Source organism: Trichomonas vaginalis, chromosome V, assembly GCF_026262505.1.
Source record: "Trichomonas vaginalis G3 chromosome V, whole genome shotgun sequence".
In the NCBI taxonomy this organism is placed as follows: Eukaryota; Parabasalia; order Trichomonadida; family Trichomonadidae; genus Trichomonas; species Trichomonas vaginalis.
The window spans coordinates 28,257,942-28,279,258 of record NC_067207.1 but is presented as its reverse complement, the minus strand read 5'-3'; the positions used below and the strand labels follow the sequence as shown (position 1 = coordinate 28,279,258).

At 37.7% G+C, this 21,317-nt stretch overlaps 9 protein-coding genes and 1 pseudogene across 10 annotated transcripts, besides 8 other annotated features; all 10 read right to left on the bottom strand.

Moving 5' to 3' along the window:
• Nucleotides 1–43: 43 nt before the first annotated feature.
• TVAGG3_0417930 (calcium-binding protein family) lies at nt 44–540 on the bottom strand (the record flags this gene model as incomplete). Its single annotated transcript, XM_001310190.1, has 1 exon — nt 72–539. The coding sequence occupies one exon, from the start codon at nt 537–539 to the stop codon at nt 72–74; it is 468 nt and encodes a 155-aa protein (XP_001310191.1).
• Nucleotides 541–999: 459 nt separating this feature from the next.
• Nucleotides 1,000–1,032: a mobile genetic element.
• Nucleotides 1,033–1,187: 155 nt separating this feature from the next.
• Nucleotides 1,188–1,219: a mobile genetic element.
• Nucleotides 1,220–1,653: 434 nt separating this feature from the next.
• On the bottom strand, nt 1,654–3,092 carry TVAGG3_0417900 (protein ubiquitination; the record flags this gene model as incomplete). The annotated part of the gene is made up of 1 exon (XM_001310191.1): nt 1,686–3,092. One exon carries the CDS (start codon nt 3,090–3,092, stop codon nt 1,686–1,688), a length of 1,407 nt encoding a protein of 468 aa, XP_001310192.1.
• A 587-nt stretch (nt 3,093–3,679) lies between these two features.
• Nucleotides 3,680–3,784: a mobile genetic element.
• Nucleotides 3,785–3,886: 102 nt separating this feature from the next.
• Nucleotides 3,887–5,329, bottom strand: TVAGG3_0417880 (uncharacterized protein; the record flags this gene model as incomplete). Its single annotated transcript, XM_001310192.1, has 1 exon — nt 3,914–5,323. One exon carries the CDS (start codon nt 5,321–5,323, stop codon nt 3,914–3,916), a length of 1,410 nt encoding a protein of 469 aa, XP_001310193.1.
• Nucleotides 5,330–5,916: 587 nt separating this feature from the next.
• Nucleotides 5,917–7,560, bottom strand: TVAGG3_0417870 (copine family; the record flags this gene model as incomplete). Its single annotated transcript, XM_001310193.1, has 1 exon — nt 5,917–7,560. The coding sequence occupies one exon, from the start codon at nt 7,558–7,560 to the stop codon at nt 5,917–5,919; it is 1,644 nt and encodes a 547-aa protein (XP_001310194.1).
• A 3-nt stretch (nt 7,561–7,563) lies between these two features.
• Nucleotides 7,564–8,602: a mobile genetic element.
• Nucleotides 8,603–9,469: 867 nt separating this feature from the next.
• Nucleotides 9,470–10,258: a mobile genetic element.
• Nucleotides 9,473–9,904: a mobile genetic element.
• A 364-nt stretch (nt 10,259–10,622) lies between the features above and the next one.
• Nucleotides 10,623–12,360: a mobile genetic element.
• TVAGG3_0417830 lies at nt 10,888–12,360 on the bottom strand (annotated as a pseudogene). Its single transcript has one exon. A coding segment is annotated over exon 1 (1,473 nt).
• A 249-nt stretch (nt 12,361–12,609) lies between these two features.
• On the bottom strand, nt 12,610–12,891 carry TVAGG3_0417810 (uncharacterized protein; the record flags this gene model as incomplete). Its single annotated transcript, XM_051233318.1, has 1 exon — nt 12,610–12,891. The coding sequence occupies one exon, from the start codon at nt 12,889–12,891 to the stop codon at nt 12,610–12,612; it is 282 nt and encodes a 93-aa protein (XP_051103048.1).
• Nucleotides 12,892–13,256: 365 nt separating this feature from the next.
• Nucleotides 13,257–13,556, bottom strand: TVAGG3_0417800 (uncharacterized protein; the record flags this gene model as incomplete). Its single annotated transcript, XM_051233317.1, has 1 exon — nt 13,257–13,556. One exon carries the CDS (start codon nt 13,554–13,556, stop codon nt 13,257–13,259), a length of 300 nt encoding a protein of 99 aa, XP_051103047.1.
• Nucleotides 13,557–15,051: 1,495 nt separating this feature from the next.
• TVAGG3_0417790 (uncharacterized protein) lies at nt 15,052–15,540 on the bottom strand (the record flags this gene model as incomplete). Its single annotated transcript, XM_051233316.1, has 1 exon — nt 15,052–15,540. The coding sequence occupies one exon, from the start codon at nt 15,538–15,540 to the stop codon at nt 15,052–15,054; it is 489 nt and encodes a 162-aa protein (XP_051103046.1).
• Nucleotides 15,541–15,656: 116 nt separating this feature from the next.
• TVAGG3_0417780 (uncharacterized protein) lies at nt 15,657–16,169 on the bottom strand (the record flags this gene model as incomplete). Its single annotated transcript, XM_051233315.1, has 1 exon — nt 15,657–16,169. The coding sequence occupies one exon, from the start codon at nt 16,167–16,169 to the stop codon at nt 15,657–15,659; it is 513 nt and encodes a 170-aa protein (XP_051103045.1).
• Nucleotides 15,657–16,169: a mobile genetic element.
• Nucleotides 16,170–20,837: 4,668 nt separating this feature from the next.
• On the bottom strand, nt 20,838–21,119 carry TVAGG3_0417760 (uncharacterized protein; the record flags this gene model as incomplete). The annotated part of the gene is made up of 1 exon (XM_051233314.1): nt 20,838–21,119. The coding sequence occupies one exon, from the start codon at nt 21,117–21,119 to the stop codon at nt 20,838–20,840; it is 282 nt and encodes a 93-aa protein (XP_051103044.1).
• Nucleotides 21,120–21,317: the final 198 nt, after the last annotated feature.

Here is a 21,317-nt window from a genome sequence, read left to right as displayed (position 1 = left end):
AAAAAAGTATATAAAAGTATATCCACTTTAAAGTATTCAAATAATAAATATGTAATAGTATAGGAGAGAATTTAAGAGTTCATTATACGATGAACAAATTCTGCGTAATCTATTAGGCCATCCTTATCAGGATGAGCTTGTGCTATCATATCATCTATATCTTCTTGAGTCATAGGATCGCCTAAACCTTTAAGTACTGATATTAATTCAGTAGCTTGTATCTTTCCATGACTATCTTTATCAAAAACTCTAAAAGCATCAACAATATCATCTTCTGTTTCAACTTCATCGAGTTGAGCACACCAAAGTCTGCAAAATTCTTCGAATGATATTTCTCCACTGTTATCTAAATCGAGAGTGGACATTAATTCTTTAACTTCTTTCTGTGATGGATTTTGACCGAGAGACCTCATGACTGTTGCGAGTTCATTTTCGCTAATTTTACCGTCAGAGTTACGATCGAAGATATCGAATGCATCTTTTGCCTCTTTTATTTGTTGAGGTGTCAATTCAGTTTTCTTCTTTTCTTCCTCAGTCATTTTTGAATAACGTTCGTTGTAAATTCAATATATTTTTTTTGCTAAGGGGAATACACCATTAAAGCCCATATCATTTTAAATTTTGATATATGAAAATAGTTTTATAACAAATCTTTTTTGTATAATTTTTAAGTCAAGAAATTGAAAAAATTCATGCAAATTAATCAGATTTCAAATAAATATTTAGCATAAATATAGTGGTCCATATCACAAACTCTTTGCGATTGTTAGTATTTGTCATTCTTGTGCTATAAAATTATCCTATATGGTTTTCTATTAGTGTGTCCTAAGAAGCAATATCAAACTTCAGCGAATTGATTGTTCATAAATTATTTAATTATCAGTAGCATAGAGTTGTCAAGTATAATACCTTCTGAATAATAACATATATTCATGACTTGTTAATAATCCATTATTGCAGAGTTCAAATTTTATTTTTTTTATGAATAGATAATTGTAATTAAGGGTGCACTTACCACTTTCTGACATTCTCTCAATTTTTTTCACACACAAACTTTCTATCCCAATAATCTATATTGTGTGTAATATTTTTGGTCAGGAGAAAGTATATGTAAATCACTATATAGTACCTAATATGACAGCTATACTTTTCTGCTATTAAAATAAAGATAGATTGATTTTTTCCATAGCATGTCAGAAAGTTGTAAGTGCACCCTTAATCATTTAGATTATTTGGATCATATTAGGTTTTGCAAATGGGGGTGCAGTTTGTCCATTATTATCCAACAGAGATAAGATATTCAACAACTTCAAGTTGACTTTTTTCTGATGCCAAAATAAGTGGAGTATATCCATCATTATTCATTGCTTCTTTATCAGCTCCAACAGTGATAAGAAATTGAACAACTTCAAGATAGCCATTAAATGACGCAAAACTAAGTGGAGTATATCCATAAGGAGTCTTTGCTTCTTTATTAGATCCACATGGGACAAGATATTTAACAACATCATGATGGCCATTTTCCTACAAAACTCTTTGCATCTTTATCGCAGTGACATTCGATGAGAAATTTAATGCAACCTTAAACAAAAGATTTTAAAATCTCATATTTTGTTAGTATGGATATAATATGTTTAATAAAATTAAATTTTACTCACGTGTTGACAAAATATTTTGGATTGATATTATTTTGCACCTGATCTAAGAAGAAGTTTCATGATCTTCTTATAGTTTTCATTCTCGTTTTGTTTCTCTTTCGCATAATCAAGTGCAGTTTTTCCAGCATCGTCTTTGTCACTAAGATTGACACGGATTGAAACTAAATATTCAACAACTTCAAAATGACCTTTATTTGATGCCCAATGAAGTGAAGAACTATTATAATTTGTTTTATCATTTTTATTACATCCTATTTGAATCAAATATTTAACTACTTCAAGATGACCATTAAATGATGCAATAATTAATGGAGAACTTCCTTCATTATTTTTCTCATCTGGATTTCCTCCAGCTGAAACAAGATATTTAACTGTTTCAAGATGGCCATTTTGTGATGCAATGTAAATACAATTTGCATTACGTTTATGTTTAGAGTTTACATCACAACCAATACTTATCAAATATTTAACAGTTTCAAGATGACCGTATGATGATGCAATAAGAATTGGATTAAATCCATTTGTTTTTGTTCGCCAATTTTTATCAAAGCCAACTCCAATTAAATATTTTACAATTTCAAGATGTCCTTTTAATGATGCTTTAAGTAAACAATTGTTTCCGAATTCATTAATTGCATTTCTATCACAACCTCCTTCAATAAGAGATTTTGTTAATTGAAGATTTCCATTAAAACATGCATAAAGAAGTGGAGTATTTTGATCAGAATCTCTCTTTTCACTTAATCCAACTGCACATGAAATAGACATCTTCAGTTTATCATCTTTATCTGAAAGTTCTTTAAGGAAATTGTAAACTGACTTAAAATCATTTGAATTCAACGGAATTTCACATATTTTTGCAAATTCATTGATAGATTGATTTAATTGGCTGTTTTTGTTATTGAGAGAAGATATTTCGTCTTTGTATCTTGTATTTTCTGTTTGAATTTGATTAAATTTGTTATTAAGATTAGATATTTCGTCTTTGTATTGTTTTCCTTCGTTTTTGTATTGGTTGATTTCATTTTCCATCGTAGCGATCTTTGATTTGAGGTTTTGAATTTCAGATTTTAATTGTGTGACTTCTTCTGAATTTGAATTAATTTTTGCGTTGTATTTCTTAAGGTAATCAATTAATGAACGACAAGATTTGAGTTTCAAGTTCTTTTTGTAGCAATTAAGAACGTTAATCGCGTCTTCGAATGAATCAATTAAAACATTGCATTTCCGAATAAAACAAAATAGTTTATGTGTACTGTATTTTGATTTACCTTGAGAAAGAAGAGCATTGAAATCGTGAGAATTAAGATTGGCTTTTTCTAATACTTTTGGAATGTCATCTTTATCTACAATATCATAGAAATTCTCTTGTTCGATATATGTTTGAATGTTGTTAGCGATATAATCAAAATCAACAGTCAGACCTTGGCTCATCGAAAAAAAATTTTGAAAGTCGTTTTCTAAAAATCCTATTAAATTCCAGTGAATAATTGTAGAAATCAAGATTTCTCAATAAATTTTAGAAGAACATCTATTGTTCATTTGCAATTTTAATCGAGAGAACACAGGAAAAATCTTGAAATGAATTTGAATGTTTTTTCACAAAACATGAATTTACCATGAAATATAATTATATATGTTGTTTCTAACAATTTCCACTATATTATCTTCATTAAAAAACGTTGAATGTGCATATATTGTATATTTTTTCTTACCTTCGAAAAAGGTGATGGTAAACGTCCCAGACGATGGCAAATGAAGGCAAAACCGTATCTGGGAATGGACTGCTGAAAAGCTTTGGCATATTTTCCACCAAGTAAGCATTTATCACTTTCTAGTTTAATATTCTTTAACTTGTGAACTAGATTTCACAATAAAATAAATCGTAAATATAGCTTAAACACATCATACTTTATCTTTTCACCGCTTTAAAATCTAAAATAGATCTCAGGAAGAAGATTAGAAAAATAACGCACTTATTTATAAAGTAAACAAAGGATATCTCATCAATGAACAATGATCCATCTGACTTTAATTCAAATTTCTGACAACAGACATGAAGCATTAATGAAATTCAACCTTAAACAACAGAATTGAAGACCGTATCATACTGGTATAATTACACCAGTAAGGATGCCATCACCAAGTCAGATTTTTCGTGCATGTAGAATCTGTTATTCCGCTATATATGATTGTTAGAAAAATAAAAAAATATTTTTTTTAGAAAAAATAAACAATAATTTTTTTTATTAAATTTAATCCTGTTTTGATTCCTGGTATTCATTATTGAGTTGTAGAGCTTGTTGCAGTGATCGCAGTCTCTCTACTTCATACTCAGCAACTGCCTTTCGCTGTGATAATTGTTGTAATTCAGAATTAATGTTATTTATTTCTTTTTGGTAATCAACCAATTCGTAATGTGTCTTTGTCTTCAACATGTTTTGGTCGAATGTGAAATCAGGTTTTTCAAGGATTTCGTATTCATTGATTGCCTTCGAAATGTTGATTTTAGTTTCATCGATCGATTTCTTCAAATCATCAAGTCTTCTTTGGAGTGTTTCCTTCTTAGGGAGGTTCTCGAACTCTTTCATCTTCTCGTTCATGAACTTGTTCTCAACTTCCCAGTGTTTGTTCCACTTTTCGTGTTCTTCAAATTTGAAAAGTCTCCAATGTTGGTTTGACAACTTTGAACTGATGGATTCATGCTCACCGCCGTTGAGAACAATCTCGTACTGCTTGATAACAAGGTCGACGGGGTCTGGAGAGATAGGAAGTTGCTTAAATTTCATGGTTTTGCTTTGTGCAAGGAATTTCGCGGTTTCAACCTCTTCTTGGGTAGGAATCTTCATTTCTCGTATTGTACGGTCTGCGTCGGCTTCTCTCGCTGCTAATGCATCCTCTCGTTCGGTAATATTTACGGAAGTATTTTCGGCTTGCTCGCGACGGGCTTTCGCTTGCTCTAGTCTGAAAATGGCTGACTTCTTACGCATGTCTATGTCTGAAAGTGCATCGATAGCACGTTTGGCCCGGTTGTGGGACTCAACTAAACGTTCATCTAAAATTTTCTCTGTAGCTTCGCTTTCGTATTGTTGACATATGTGAGATGAGGCTTTACTCTCAAGTTCTAATGCTTCTGTCTCGTGTTTGATAGTTTCTGTTTCCATATCTTTTACTAAACTAGACATTCTATCATTATGTTCGTTCTTTTGAAGAGTACTCTCACTACGGACAATGCGCGTGCTTTCTAGATCGAGAACAGCCAGCTGCGCATTAAGTTCTTCTTCATCAAGATCATCAAACTCTGAGGGCTCTGAAGTAGAAGGAGGATTAGACAAATCATTAAGTATAGATTTAAGAAATTCGTTGAAATATTTTTCTTTTTCAATGATTTGCTGTTGTGTGGACAAAGAAGCTGTAGATTGAACTTGAATTGATGTTTGCTTATCCTGATCGTTGATTTGTTTGAGCTGTTGCTTAACTTTATCTAATTTGATATCAATTTTAAGACGCTCGTCTGTGAGTTGCTTTTGTTCAGTTTCTAACTTTTTTGCTTGAGTTCTGAGCGTATGCGATTTAGAATGCATACTCATATGTGCTTCTTGTATCTTCTTGCCTGCCATTGTTTTCAGTTGAACTCCAGATGCTAATGATTTCGAAGTTTTCATTTTTTTTTCTCTTCTGAGAAACAAAAATCAGTTTACAAAATTTTAGTCACTTTTTCCGTCATAATTATCGGCGTGGAGCACCAATAAGAGTAACTCAGTAAAGACTCACACCTTTTGAATAATCTGTCTACAATGATTTAAGCTTAATACAAGCATTTAAAAGGATTTACATAATGATCAAAACAGAATTGATTGGTTCAAAGATGTATCTTCACAAAAAGATTAGAGTACTATCATTTAACCGCATAAATGAAAACGCAGCTGTCACTATTGTGAAATCTTGAATGAATACAATTGATAACTTGAATATTAGTCCAAAGGTGCGGAAAATCTCTCCAGATGCAGATTATACATTTTATGTAGATGGAGAAAACTTAATTTGGAGAAAATCGGCAAATACAATCTTGAGTTTTATAATCATCCAGAATTATCGAGAAAAATCCCTTAAATGTCAACTTAATTCAATGCAAGTAGTGATTGCCGCTAAGTTTGATTTGATTTTTCGAGAAAAATTAGAATTTCAAGTTTTTATATCCGTAAAAAATTTGTTTTAGTTTTAATTTTTTCAAGAATAAATATAGTCAAAAGTGTTTTTAGTTTCTCAAAGCCGCAGGTAAGTATCCGATGCTCTCGCAGAACTCAGAGACCTGTTTTGGCACTTCCGCGAGAACTTCGGCAGGGAGAGCACCCCAAGCATTGCCCTGGAAATTCCTGAATGGTACGAACTGTACGATATCTCTCTTTGCGTAAATTCCCTGTGAATTTCTTAATCCTCTCTCATCTCCATCGAGAGCGTCCATTGCGCTGAAGTCTGCGTTACCTACACCGACAATAATGATGGAAAGAGGTGCATCAGAGGCAGCAACAATCGCATTTGCCGTTTGTGCGAAATCATTGATCGCTCCGTCAGTAAGAATGAGTAAAATCGTGTATGTCCTTGATTGTGCGAATGACTGGCGTGCAATGGCTGATGCAGCACTGATTACGGGCGCGAAATACGTTGGTCCAGATAATTGAACGTTTCTGATTGCGTTTCTGTAGACATCCAAGATTCCTGCCATGCCCTGGACGTTTGGTTGCTCTGGTCTGAAAGTCAGAGGGAAGCAATGGTCGACTTTTCCGTTGATACATCCACCAAATCCGTAAACTGGGAATAATTGATCGGTATCGTATGGGCAAACAATTTCGCCGATGGAGCAGATGCATGATTCGTACTGGTTCATGACACCTGGAGCGATGTAGTGAAGTGAATTTGGTTGATTTGGTGATAAGTTGGATCCAGTAAAATCTATCGCAGTAATTAAGTTAAGTTGAAGTCCATCCTTCAAGTAGTCGACGAGGTTTGCGGTCTTTTTGATTCTGGCAGAGCGGATTCTGATAATTCCAGTCTTCTTGTTCTTTTTGTCCATGACATCGATGTCTTTGCCAATGCTTGCGACAATGTTGTTGGCAGTGAGTTGAACTGAGCCGATAACTTGGTCTGGCTTCGAAACATGATTATCCATAAGGGAAATAAGGATCGGACAGTCAGCATTTCCATTTGCAACTGCTTGGAGTGAGACTCTGAATGGAGCCCATGTGCATCTGTAGCATTTCGGAATAACTTCGGAGCGGAAAACTGGAATATTTACTCCAGACTCAGAAAGCTTGGACATCATTAAGAATGGCTGGTTCTTGGAGAATGTACGCATCTTTTTCATCTTAACAGCTTCGATTTGTAAGTCAAGAACTGTATTATTGACTGTAACTTGCTCTGCAACAATTGTAAGCTTAGCTTTTGTAGATTTGTGTGATTGGATTGGGAATTCTTGCTTCTTCTCAAGGTTTGTAGCCATCGTTTGTACATCTGTATCAACATAACCGATCAGATCATGAGATTTGAGAGCAGCTTTCTCAGAATCGGCATCATAAATGGCGAATCTGAGTGGTTGACGTGTTTCGAAGATGTAGGCAGCTTGAAGAACCTTGACAAAGTTAGGATTAGGGTTATTCCAAATAACTTCTGTTCTTGCGATTTCAATATATGTTCCGTTAGCTGGAATTTGCATAACAATCATAGGATCTGATGGGCTTGCAAGATCGAGACGAGGTAAATCTGTGCAGGAAAGGTGCATGTTAATAATCGGCTCTTGGATATTCATCTGGTTCGCAGTAACATCCGAAATTCTCGCATTGTCTTTGTTAAGTTTGTTTTGTGGCTTAAACTGTTGTGTGTAGCCAGAGTATGCTATTGACATTAAGGGTGCACCAGGGGGATCATGTAAACTTCAGAATTTAGAACCTTAATTTTTAAGCAATAACTTGGTACCTAAATAGGTAGTAAAACTCTAAAAATATCAAAAAGTACAACTTGGCTCCATAATAATCCTGTCATGGTGGCTGTTTGTATCCCCTAGTATTTTCCTCTTGAATCTCTTTTTCTGTCGAAATTAAATTCAAATCTCAGAAGTAGAAGTGAATAATCGACTTATTACTGCTATTATACGAATAAATAAATTCATTATATTATTTTTATTTACATAATATCTGTTTGAAGTCCATAATTCTATAAATTTTTCTTCAAAAACATTACAATCTTGATAGTTTTGATACTGTTTAATAGGTTTTTGGCACCTTATTTAGTATTTACTACGTATAGAGTCGATCTGAACTTAATTTTCGGAAATTTAAAATATTTATTATAAGTAAAATCTGATTTGAAATTTATGTTTAACTACTCATATCTTGCATTATCCTGAGTAGCTTTTGTAAAAATTCATCAAAAAAGATTTTAACGTGCTTTAATTTTTATTTTTTAAAATAATGCATATTATTATATAACTAGCATATTTAAAATTTTAGTGCTTTCAAAAATTTAATCCTCCTCCTCTCAAATAAACGTACATCCGGGTGGCCTGTTTTTTGCAAAAAATAAAATTTCATTTTTTATGCTTAAAAAGTCAGAATTTTTATTTGCTTCTGGGATATATGATGGCTATATCAGATGCCCATTCTTTTTGATACTCAACATTAAACATAAAACTTAGCCGTTAAGGCTCTTCTGAAAATATTTTTTTTCCGAAAAATTTTCGAAAAAAATCAAAAAATTTAAAAATCCCCGAATCTGCAGGGATTTTAAAAAATTCTTTTTAGTAAAACTTAAGGATATTGTATCAGATATATTGGTATGGGCAAATTCAATTTTAATCCAATATTCATCGAGATATTAAGTTAACGAAGCTTTCAAAATTGAGAGGGTAATCCTCCTCCTCTCAAATAAACGTACATGCGGGTGCACCCTTAACTTTTAGTTTTTATGAAAAAAATTTGAATGCAAATTTTTCACACTTTCTAAGTGAAAATCTGAATAAACAAGCTATACTGAGAAATGTTGTCTCAAATAAAGCGTTATTTGAGAGGATCCAAAAAGTGACAAAATTCTTGTAAACTACCACAAAACATGTCACTTTTGACATACACTTCCAAAAAAATTTCAATACAGTTCCATCAAATAGATTAACAATCATTCCATATATTTCCAATTTTATTCATAACATTTGCGGTTCTTCTTTCAATTATCTGAATATGATATGTAAAGATCTCAATTTCATAAACAAAAGCAAAATCATATATTAATGAGTAGATCACTTTTGATGAGATCTACTAATATTTTGGAAAATAATCTGCCAACAAACTACAACACCTTCCCAGACATTTAGAAATTGTTCTCTTCATAACACACAATGAATAGCATAAATAGTTGCATCAAGTAACAGTTTTTTACACTCAGACTGTGTGGGAATTCTTAAGAGATTTGTTTCAATATTTCGAATTATCGAGAATTGAAAATATTAGATGCAATTTTTAATATAATAAGTGTGGCACAGTGAGATCCAATCCACAATGCATTTCCAATTTTACCAAAATTCTTTGATTTGAGGCATCATTTAACTGATTTATGAAAATATAGGTACGGGAAAAAGGTGTATTCGCGGGAAAAAGGTGTATTCACCCCCCAAAATAGGGGAAGGAAAAGTTTTTAGAAAAAGATAATAACACCAATAAATAGTAAATATTATCCTTATATTATTATTAAAATTTTGTGAATGTTTCTTTGTTGGTTCTTGAGAAAATCGAATTTTATATTTCAAAAATAAAAAATTTTATGGCGGAGGTTTTTGTGATATGGAAAAATGTTAGTTGCTCAATTATCTCACTATTGGATGGACTTTTATCGAGCGAAATTTTGGCTGTAAAGACAATTCTGATATTGGTAACATGGTGATAAGAACAAATAGTCAGTTTGCATGGTTTATGATGAGATAATTTCGATTTAAAAAAAAACATAAAAATTGATTTTAATGAGCGATTATATTTGAATATGCTCTCCTAATTTGAAGGAACTGGTTAAATCATGAATTGATCATGAATAATTTTTTTTCAAAATAACAATTATAATTTCATATTCATTATAAGTTGAAAATATATCATAAAGACTTTATGAATGATAAATTCGTAAAAAACAAGTTAGTTTGTTTCTGAAAATAATAATAATAAAAACCAATTTAGACCCAATAATTTTTGGCGGGATAATTGAGATGTTACGATTGAATTAAAAAAAAAAGCGGTAATACATTTTTACAATGATGAAGAGGCTGGCAACCTCTGAGTCAAAGCACTTGTTAATGCAATGATGAAGAGGCTGGCAACCTCTGAGTCAAAGCACTTGTTAATGCAATGATGAAGAGGCTGGCAACCTCTGAGTCAAAGCACTTGTTAATGCAATGATGAAGAGGCTGGCAACATCTGAGTTAAAAATACTTTTCCCAGTGTGGGAGTAATTTGAAAAAAAAAATTTAGTTCAATTATTGTAAAAAAAACAAAAGTAAAAATTAAAGTTTAATAGGTTGTGTTTTGATGAGCTAATTGTTAAGATATTGTAGTTCTAAAGAAAATGGAGTTTCGAGGAAGTTCTCGACAGAGGAACTTTCATATCGAATGTTGCCCTTGCGAGATGTATGACAGGCAAAGTGCAATCACCTATCAATATTGCACTTTGCCTGTCAAAAGTTCGCATCTCTTGAGGGTGAGGAAGTTTCTCGACAGAGGAAACTTTCATATCGAATTGCCTCTTCGAGATGTATGTGACAGCAAAGTGCAATCACCTATCAATATTGCACTTTGCCTGTCAAAAGTTCTTCGCATCTCTTGAGGTGTGAGAAGTTTCTCGACAGAGGAAACTTTCATATCGAATGTTGCCTCTGTCGAGATGTATGTGACAGGCAAAGTGCAATCACCTATCAATATTGCACTTTGCCTGTCAAAAGTTCTTCGCATCTCTTGAGGTGTGAGGAAGTTTCTCGACAGAGGAAACTTTCATATCGAATGTTGCCTCTGTCGAGATGTATGTGACAGGCAAAGTGCAATCACCTATCAATATTGCACTTTGCCTGTCAAAAGTTCTTCGCATCTCTTGAGGTGTGAGGAAGTTTCTCGACAGAGAAACTTTCATATCGAATGTTGCCTCTGTCGAGATGTATGTGACAGGCAAAGTGCAATCACCTATCAATATTGCACTTTGCCTGTCAAAAGTTCTTCGCATCTCTTGAGGTGTGAGGAAGTTTCTCGACAGAGGAAACTTTCATATCGAATGTTGCCTCTGTCGAGATGTATGTGACAGGCAAAGTGCAATCACCTATCAATATTGCACTTTGCCTGTCAAAAGTTCTTCGCATCTCTTGAGGTGTGAGGAAGTTTCTCGACAGAGAAACTTTCATATCGAATGTTGCCTCTGTCGAGATGTATGTGACAGGCAAAGTGCAATCACCTATCAATATTGCACTTTGCCTGTCAAAAGTTCTTCGCATCTCTTGAGGTGTGAGGAAGTTTCTCGACAGAGGAAACTTTCATATCGAATGTTGCCTCTGTCGAGATGTATGTGACAGGCAAAGTGCAATCACCTATCAATATTGCACTTTGCCTGTCAAAAGTTCTTCGCATCTCTTGAGGTGTGAGGAAGTTTCTCGACAGAGGAAACTTTCATATCGAATGTTGCCTCTGTCGAGATGTATGTGACAGGCAAAGTGCAATCACCTATCAATATTGCACTTTGCCTGTCAAAAGTTCTTCGCATCTCTTGAGGTGTGAGGAAGTTTCTCGACAGAGGAAACTTTCATATCGAATGTTGCCTCTGTCGAGATGTATGTGACAGGCAAAGTGCAATCACCTATCAATATTGCACTTTGCCTGTCAAAAGTTCTTCGCATCTCTTGAGGTGTGAGGAAGTTTCTCGACAGAGGAAACTTTCATATCGAATGTTGCCTCTGTCGAGATGTATGTGACAGGCAAAGTGCAATCACCTATCAATATTGCACTTTGCCTGTCAAAAGTTCTTCGCATCTCTTGAGGTGTGAGGAAGTTTCTCGACAGAGGAAACTTTCATATCGAATGTTGCCTCTGTCGAGATGTATGTGACAGGCAAAGTGCAATCACCTATCAATATTGCACTTTGCCTGTCAAAAGTTCTTCGCATCTCTTGAGGTGTGAGGAAGTTTCTCGACAGAGGAAACTTTCATATCGAATGTTGCCTCTGTCGAGATGTATGTGACAGGCAAAGTGCAATCACCTATCAATATTGCACTTTGCCTGTCAAAAGTTCTTCGCATCTCTTGAGGTGTGAGGAAGTTTCTCGACAGAGGAAACTTTCATATCGAATGTTGCCTCTGTCGAGATGTATGTACAGGCAAAGTGCAATCACCTATCAATATTGCACTTTGCCTGTCAAAAGTTCTTCGCATCTCTTGAGTGTGAGGAAGTTTCTCGACAGAGGAAACTTTCATATCGAATGTTGCCTCTGTCGAGATGTATGACAGCAAAGTGCAATCACCTATCAATATTGCACTTTGCCTGTCAAAATTCTTCGCATCTCTTGAGGTGTGAGGAAGTTTCTCGACAGAGGAAACTTTCATATCGAATGTTGCCTCTGTCGAGATGTATGTGACAGGCAAAGTGCAATCACCTATCAATATTGCACTTTGCCTGTCAAAAGTTCTTCGCATCTCTTGAGGTGTGAGGAAGTTTCTCGACAGAGGAAACTTTCATATCGAATGTTGCCTCTGTCGAGATGTATGTGACAGGCAAAGTGCAATCACCTATCAATATTGCACTTTGCCTGTCAAAAGTTCTTCGCATCTCTTGAGGTGTGAGGAAGTTTCTCGACAGAGGAAACTTTCATATCGAATGTTGCCTCTGTCGAGATGTATGTGACAGGCAAAGTGCAATCACCTATCAATATTGCACTTTGCCTGTCAAAAGTTCTTCGCATCTCTTGAGGTGTGAGGAAGTTTCTCGACAGAGGAAACTTTCATATCGAATGTTGCCTCTGTCGAGATGTATGTGACAGGCAAAGTGCAATCACCTATCAATATTGCACTTTGCCTGTCAAAAGTTCTTCGCATCTCTTGAGTGTGAGGAAGTTTCTCGACAGAGGAAACTTTCATATCGAATGTTGCCTCTGTCGAGATGTATGTGACAGGCAAAGTGCAATCACCTATCAATATTGCACTTTGCCTGTCAAAAGTTCTTCGCATCTCTTGAGGTGTGAGGAAGTTTCTCGACAGAGGAAACTTTCATATCGAATGTTGCCTCTGTCGAGATGTATGTGACAGGCAAAGTGCAATCACCTATCAATATTGCACTTTGCCTGTCAAAAGTTCTTCGCATCTCTTGAGGTGTGAGGAAGTTTCTCGACAGAGGAAACTTTCATATCGAATGTTGCCTCTGTCGAGATGTATGTGACAGGCAAAGTGCAATCACCTATCAATATTGCACTTTGCCTGTCAAAAGTTCTTCGCATCTCTTGAGGTGTGAGGAAGTTTCTCGACAGAGGAAACTTTCATATCGAATGTTGCCTCTGTCGAGATGTATGTGACACAGTGCAAAGTGCAATCACCTATCAATATTGCACTTTGCCTGTCAAAAGTTCTTCGCATCTCTTGAGGTGTGAGGAAGTTTCTCGACAGGAAACTTTCATATCGAATGTTGCCTCTGTCGAGATGTATGTGACAGGCAAAGTGCAATCACCTATCAATATTGCACTTTGCCTGTCAAAAGTTCTTCGCATCTCTTGAGGTGTGAGGAAGTTTCTCGACAGAGAAACTTTCATATCGAATGTTGCCTCTGTCGAGATGTATGTGACAGGCAAAGTGCAATCACCTATCAATATTGCACTTTGCCTGTCAAAAGTTCTTCGCATCTCTTGAGGTGTGAGGAAGTTTCTCGACAGAGGAAACTTTCATATCGAATGTTGCCTCTGTCGAGATGTATGTGACAGGCAAAGTGCAATCACCTATCAATATTGCACTTTGCCTGTCAAAAGTTCTTCGCATCTCTTGAGGTGTGAGGAAGTTTCTCGACAGAGGAAACTTTCATATCGAATGTTGCCTCTGTCGAGATGTATGTGACAGCAAAGTGCAATCACCTATCAATATTGCACTTTGCCTGTCAAAAGTTCTTCGCATCTCTTGAGGTGTGAGGAAGTTTCTCGACAGAGGAAACTTTCATATCGAATGTTGCCTCTGTCGAGATGTATGTGACAGCAAAGTGCAATCACCTATCAATATTGCACTTTGCCTGTCAAAAGTTCTTCGCATCTCTTGAGGTGTGAGGAAGTTTCTCGACAGAGGAAACTTTCATATCGAATGTTGCCTCTGTCGAGATGTATGTGACAGGCAAAGTGCAATCACCTATCAATATTGCACTTTGCCTGTCAAAAGTTCTTCGCATCTCTTGAGGTGTAGGAAGTTTCTCGACAGAGGAAACTTTCATATCGAATGTTGCCTCTGTCGAGATGTATGTGACAGGCAAAGTGCAATCACCTATCAATATTGCACTTTGCCTGTCAAAAGTTCTTCGCATCTCTTGAGTGTGAGGAAGTTTCTCGACAGAGGAAACTTTCATATCGAATGTTGCCTCTGTCGAGATGTATGTGACAGGCAAAGTGCAATCACCTATCAATATTGCACTTTGCCTGTCAAAAGTTCTTCGCATCTCTTGAGGTGTGAGGAAGTTTCTCGACAGAGGAAACTTTCATATCGAATGTTGCCTCTGTCGAGATGTATGTGACAGGCAAAGTGCAATCACCTATCAATATTGCACTTTGCCTGTCAAAAGTTCTTCGCATCTCTTGAGTGTGAGGAAGTTTCTCGACAGAGGAAACTTTCATATCGAATGTTGCCTCTGTCGAGATGTATGTGACAGGCAAAGTGCAATCACCTATCAATATTGCACTTTGCCTGTCAAAAGTTCTTCGCATCTCTTGAGGTGTGAGGAAGTTTCTCGACAGAGGAAACTTTCATATCGAATGTTGCCTCTGTCGAGATGTATGTGACAGGCAAAGTGCAATCACCTATCAATATTGCACTTTGCCTGTCAAAAGTTCTTCGCATCTCTTGAGGTGTGAGGAAGTTTCTCGACAGAGGAAACTTTCATATCGAATGTTGCCTCTGTCGAGATGTATGTGACAGGCAAAGTGCAATCACCTATCAATATTGCACTTTGCCTGTCAAAAGTTCTTCGCATCTCTTGAGGTGTGAGGAAGTTTCTCGACAGAGGAAACTTTCATATCGAATGTTGCCTCTGTCGAGATGTATTGACAGCAAAGTGCAATCACCTATCAATATTGCACTTTGCCTGTCAAAAGTTCTTCGCATCTCTTGAGGTGTGAGGAAGTTTCTCGACAGAGGAAACTTTCATATCGAATGTGCCTCTGTCGAGATGTATGTGACAGGCAAAGTGCAATCACCTATCAATATTGCACTTTGCCTGTCAAAAGTTCTTCGCATCTCTTGAGTGTGAGGAAGTTTCTCGACAGAGGAAACTTTCATATCGAATGTTGCCTCTGTCGAGATGTATGTGACAGGCAAAGTGCAATCACCTATCAATATTGCACTTTGCCTGTCAAAAGTTCTTCGCATCTCTTGAGTGTGAGGAAGTTTCTCGACAGAGGAAACTTTCATATCGAATGTTGCCTCTGTCGAGATGTATGTGACAGGCAAAGTGCAATCACCTATCAATATTGCACTTTGCCTGTCAAAAGTTCTTCGCATCTCTTGAGGTGTGAGGAATTTCTCGACAGAGGAAACTTTCATATCGAATGTTGCCTCTGTCGAGATGTATGTGACAGGCAAAGTGCAATCACCTATCAATATTGCACTTTGCCTGTCAAAAGTTCTTCGCATCTCTTGAGGTGTGAGGAAGTTTCTCGACAGAGGAAACTTTCATATCGAATGTTGCCTCTGTCGAGATGTATGTGACAGGCAAAGTGCAATCACCTATCAATATTGCACTTTGCCTGTCAAAAGTTCTTCGCATCTCTTGAGGTGTGAGGAAGTTTCTCGACAGAGGAAACTTTCATATCGAATGTTGCCTCTGTCGAGATGTATGTGACAGGCAAAGTGCAATCACCTATCAATATTGCACTTTGCCTGTCAAAAGTTCTTCGCATCTCTTGAGGTGTGAGGAAGTTTCTCGACAGAGAAACTTTCATATCGAATGTTGCCTCTGTCGAGATGTATGTGACAGGCAAAGTGCAATCACCTATCAATATTGCACTTTGCCTGTCAAAAGTTCTTCGCATCTCTTGAGTGTGAGGAAGTTTCTCGACAGAGGAAACTTTCATATCGAATGTTGCCTCTGTCGAGATGTATGTGACAGGCAAAGTGCAATCACCTATCAATATTGCACTTTGCCTGTCAAAAGTTCTTCGCATCTCTTGAGGTGTGAGGAAGTTTCTCGACAGAGAAACTTTCATATCGAATGTTGCCTCTGTCGAGATGTATGTGACAGGCAAAGTGCAATCACCTATCAATATTGCACTTTGCCTGTCAAAATTCTTCGCATCTTGAGGTGTGAGGAAGTTTCTCGACAGAGGAAACTTTCATATCGAATGTTGCCTCTGTCGAGATGTATGTGACAGGCAAAGTGCAATCACCTATCAATATTGCACTTTGCCTGTCAAAAGTTCTTCGCATCTCTTGAGGTGTGAGGAAGTTTCTCGACAGAGGAAACTTTCATATCGAATGTTGCCTCTGTCGAGATGTATGTGACAGGCAAAGTGCAATCACCTATCAATATTGCACTTTGCCTGTCAAAAGTTCTTCGCATCTCTTGAGGTGTGAGGAAGTTTCTCGACAGAGGAAACTTTCATATCGAATGTTGCCTCTGTCGAGATGTATGTGACAGGCAAAGTGCAATCACCTATCAATATTGCACTTTGCCTGTCAAAAGTTCTTCGCATCTCTTGAGGTGTGAGGAAGTTTCTCGACAGAGGAAACTTTCATATCGAATGTTGCCTCTGTCGAGATGTATGTGACAGGCAAAGTGCAATCACCTATCAATATTGCACTTTGCCTGTCAAAAGTTCTTCGCATCTCTTGAGGTGTGAGGAAGTTTCTCGACAGAGGAAACTTTCATATCGAATGTTGCCTCTGTCGAGATGTATGTGACAGGCAAAGTGCAATCACCTATCAATATTGCACTTTGCCTGTCAAAAGTTCTTCGCATCTCTTGAGGTGTGAGGAAGTTTCTCGACAGAGGAAACTTTCATATCGAATGTTGCCTCTGTCGAGATGTATGTGACAGGCAAAGTGCAATCACCTATCAATATTGCACTTTGCCTGTCAAAAGTTCTTCGCATCTCTTGAGGTGTGAGGAAGTTTCTCGACAGAGGAAACTTTCATATCGAATGTTGCCTCTGTCGAGATGTATGTGACAGGCAAAGTGCAATCACCTATCAATATTGCACTTTGCCTGTCAAAAGTTCTTCGCATCTCTTGAGGTGTGAGGAAGTTTCTCGACAGAGGAAACTTTCATATCGAATGTTGCCTCTGTCGAGATGTATGTGACAGGCAAAGTGCAATCACCTATCAATATTGCACTTTGCCTGTCAAAAGTTCTTCGCATCTCTTGAGGTGTGAGGAAGTTTCTCGACAGAGGAAACTTTCATATCGAATGTTGCCTCTGTCGAGATGTATGTGACAGGCAAAGTGCAATCACCTATCAATATTGCACTTTGCCTGTCAAAAGTTCTTCGCATCTCTTGAGGTGTGAGGAAGTTTCTCGACAGAGGAAACTTTCATATCGAATGTTGCCTCTGTCGAGATGTATGTGACAGGCAAAGTGCAATCACCTATCAATATTGCACTTTGCCTGTCAAAAGTTCTTCGCATCTCTTGAGGTGTGAGGAAGTTTCTCGACAGAGGAAACTTTCATATCGAATGTTGCCTCTGTCGAGATGTATGTGACAGGCAAAGTGCAATCACCTATCAATATTGCACTTTGCCTGTCAAAAGTTCTTCGCATCTCTTGAGGTGTGAGGAAGTTTCTCGACAGAGGAAACTTTCATATCGAATGTTGCCTCTGTCGAGATGTATGTGACAGGCAAAGTGCAATCACCTATCAATATTGCACTTTGCCTGTCAAAAGTTCTTCGCATCTCTTGAGGTGTGAGGAAGTTTCTCGACAGAGGAAACTTTCATATCGAATGTTGCCTCTGTCGAGATGTATGTGACAGGCAAAGTGCAATCACCTATCAATATTGCACTTTGCCTGTCAAAAGTTCTTCGCATCTCTTGAGGTGTGAGGAAGTTTCTCGACAGAGGAAACTTTCATATCGAATGTTGCCTCTGTCGAGATGTATGTGACAGGCAAAGTGCAATCACCTATCAATATTGCACTTTGCCTGTCAAAAGTTCTTCGCATCTCTTGAGGTGTGAGGAAGTTTCTCGACAGAGGAAACTTTCATATCGAATGTTGCCTCTGTCGAGATGTATGTGACAGGCAAAGTGCAATCACCTATCAATATTGCACTTTGCCTGTCAAAAGTTCTTCGCATCTCTTGAGGTGTGAGGAAGTTTCTCGACAGAGGAAACTTTCATATCGAATGTTGCCTCTGTCGAGATGTATGTGACAGGCAAAGTGCAATCACCTATCAATATTGCACTTTGCCTGTCAAAAGTTCTTCGCATCTCTTGAGGTGTGAGGAAGTTTCTCGACAGAGGAAACTTTCATATCGAATGTTGCCTCTGTCGAGATGTATGTGACAGGCAAAGTGCAATCACCTATCAATATTGCACTTTGCCTGTCAAAAGTTCTTCGCATCTCTTGAGGTGTGAGGAAGTTTCTCGACAGAGGAAACTTTCATATCGAATGTTGCCTCTGTCGAGATGTATGTGACAGGCAAAGTGCAATCACCTATCAATATTGCACTTTGCCTGTCAAAAGTTCTTCGCATCTCTTGAGGTGTGAGGAAGTTTCTCGACAGAGGAAACTTTCATATCGAATGTTGCCTCTGTCGAGATGTATGTGACAGGCAAAGTGCAATCACCTATCAATATTGCACTTTGCCTGTCAAAAGTTCTTCGCATCTCTTGAGGTGTGAGGAAGTTTCTCGACAGAGGAAACTTTCATATCGAATGTTGCCTCTGTCGAGATGTATGTGACAGGCAAAGTGCAATCACCTATCAATATTGCACTTTGCCTGTCAAAAGTTCTTCGCATCTCTTGAGGTGTGAGGAAGTTTCTCGACAGAGGAAACTTTCATATCGAATGTTGCCTCTGTCGAGATGTATGTGACAGGCAAAGTGCAATCACCTATCAATATTGCACTTTGCCTGTCAAAAGTTCTTCGCATCTCTTGAGGTGTGAGGAAGTTTCTCGACAGAGGAAACTTTCATATCGAATGTTGCCTCTGTCGAGATGTATGTGACAGGCAAAGTGCAATCACCTATCAATATTGCACTTTGCCTGTCAAAAGTTCTTCGCATCTCTTGAGGTGTGAGGAAGTTTCTCGACAGAGGAAACTTTCATATCGAATGTTGCCTCTGTCGAGATGTATGTGACAGGCAAAGTGCAATCACCTATCAATATTGCACTTTGCCTGTCAAAAGTTCTTCGCATCTCTTGAGGTGTGAGGAAGTTTCTCGACAGAGGAAACTTTCATATCGAATGTTGCCTCTGTCGAGATGTATGTGACAGGCAAAGTGCAATCACCTATCAATATTGCACTTTGCCTGTCAAAAGTTCTTCGCATCTCTTGAGGTGTGAGGAAGTTTCTCGACAGAGGAAACTTTCATATCGAATGTTGCCTCTGTCGAGATGTATGTGACAGGCAAAGTGCAATCACCTATCAATATTGCACTTTGCCTGTCAAAAGTTCTTCGCATCTCTTGAGGTGTGAGGAAGTTTCTCGACAGAGGAAACTTTCATATCGAATGTTGCCTCTGTCGAGATGTATGTGACAGGCAAAGTGCAATCACCTATCAATATTGCACTTTGCCTGTCAAAAGTTCTTCGCATCTCTTGAGGTGTGAGGAAGTTTCTCGACAGAGGAAACTTTCATATCGAATGTTGCCTCTGTCGAGATGTATGTGACAGGCAAAGTGCAATCACCTATCAATATTGCACTTTGCCTGTCAAAAGTTCTTCGCATCTCTTGAGGTGTGAGGAAGTTTCTCGACAGAGGAAACTTTCATATCGAATGTTGCCTCTGTCGAGATGTATGTGACAGGCAAAGTGCAATCACCTATCAATATTGCACTTTGCCTGTCAAAAGTTCTTCGCATCTCTTGAGGTGTGAGGAAGTTTCTCGACAGAGGAAACTTTCATATCGAATGTTGCCTCTGTCGAGATGTATGTGACAGGCAAAGTGCAATCACCTATCAATATTGCACTTTGCCTGTCAAAAGTTCTTCGCATCTCTTGAGGTGTGAGGAAGTTTCTCGACAGAGGAAACTTTCATATCGAATGTTGCCTCTGTCGAGATGTATGTGACAGGCAAAGTGCAATCACCTATCAATATTGCACTTTGCCTGTCAAAAGTTCTTCGCATCTCTTGAGGTGTGAGGAAGTTTCTCGACAGAGGAAACTTTCATATCGAATGTTGCCTCTGTCGAGATGTATGTGACAGGCAAAGTGCAATCACCTATCAATATTGCACTTTGCCTGTCAAAAGTTCTTCGCATCTCTTGAGGTGTGAGGAAGTTTCTCGACAGAGGAAACTTTCATATCGAATGTTGCCTCTGTCGAGATGTATGTGACAGGCAAAGTGCAATCACCTATCAATATTGCACTTTGCCTGTCAAAAGTTCTTCGCATCTCTTGAGGTGTGAGGAAGTTTCTCGACAGAGGAAACTTTCATATCGAATGTTGCCTCTGTCGAGATGTATGTGACAGGCAAAGTGCAATCACCTATCAATATTGCACTTTGCCTGTCAAAAGTTCTTCGCATCTCTTGAGGTGTGAGGAAGTTTCTCGACAGAGGAAACTTTCATATCGAATGTTGCCTCTGTCGAGATGTATGTGACAGGCAAAGTGCAATCACCTATCAATATTGCACTTTGCCTGTCAAAAGTTCTTCGCATCTCTTGAGGTGTGAGGAAGTTTCTCGACAGAGGAAACTTTCATATCGAATGTTGCCTCTGTCGAGATGTATGTGACAGGCAAAGTGCAATCACCTATCAATATTGCACTTTGCCTGTCAAAAGTTCTTCGCATCTCTTGAGGTGTGAGGAAGTTTCTCGACAGAGGAAACTTTCATATCGAATGTTGCCTCTGTCGAGATGTATGTGACAGGCAAAGTGCAATCACCTATCAATATTGCACTTTGCCTGTCAAAAGTTCTTCGCATCTCTTGAGTGTGAGGAAGTTTCTCGACAGAGGAAACTTTCATATCGAATGTTGCCTCTGTCGAGATGTATGTGACAGGCAAAGTGCAATCACCTATCAATATTGCACTTTGCCTGTCAAAAGTTCTTCGCATCTCTTGAGGTGTGAGGAAGTTTCTCGACAGAGGAAACTTTCATATCGAATGTTGCCTCTGTCGAGATGTATGTGACAGGCAAAGTGCAATCACCTATCAATATTGCACTTTGCCTGTCAAAAGTTCTTCGCATCTCTTGAGGTGTGAGGAAGTTTCTCGACAGAGGAAACTTTCATATCGAATGTTGCCTCTGTCGAG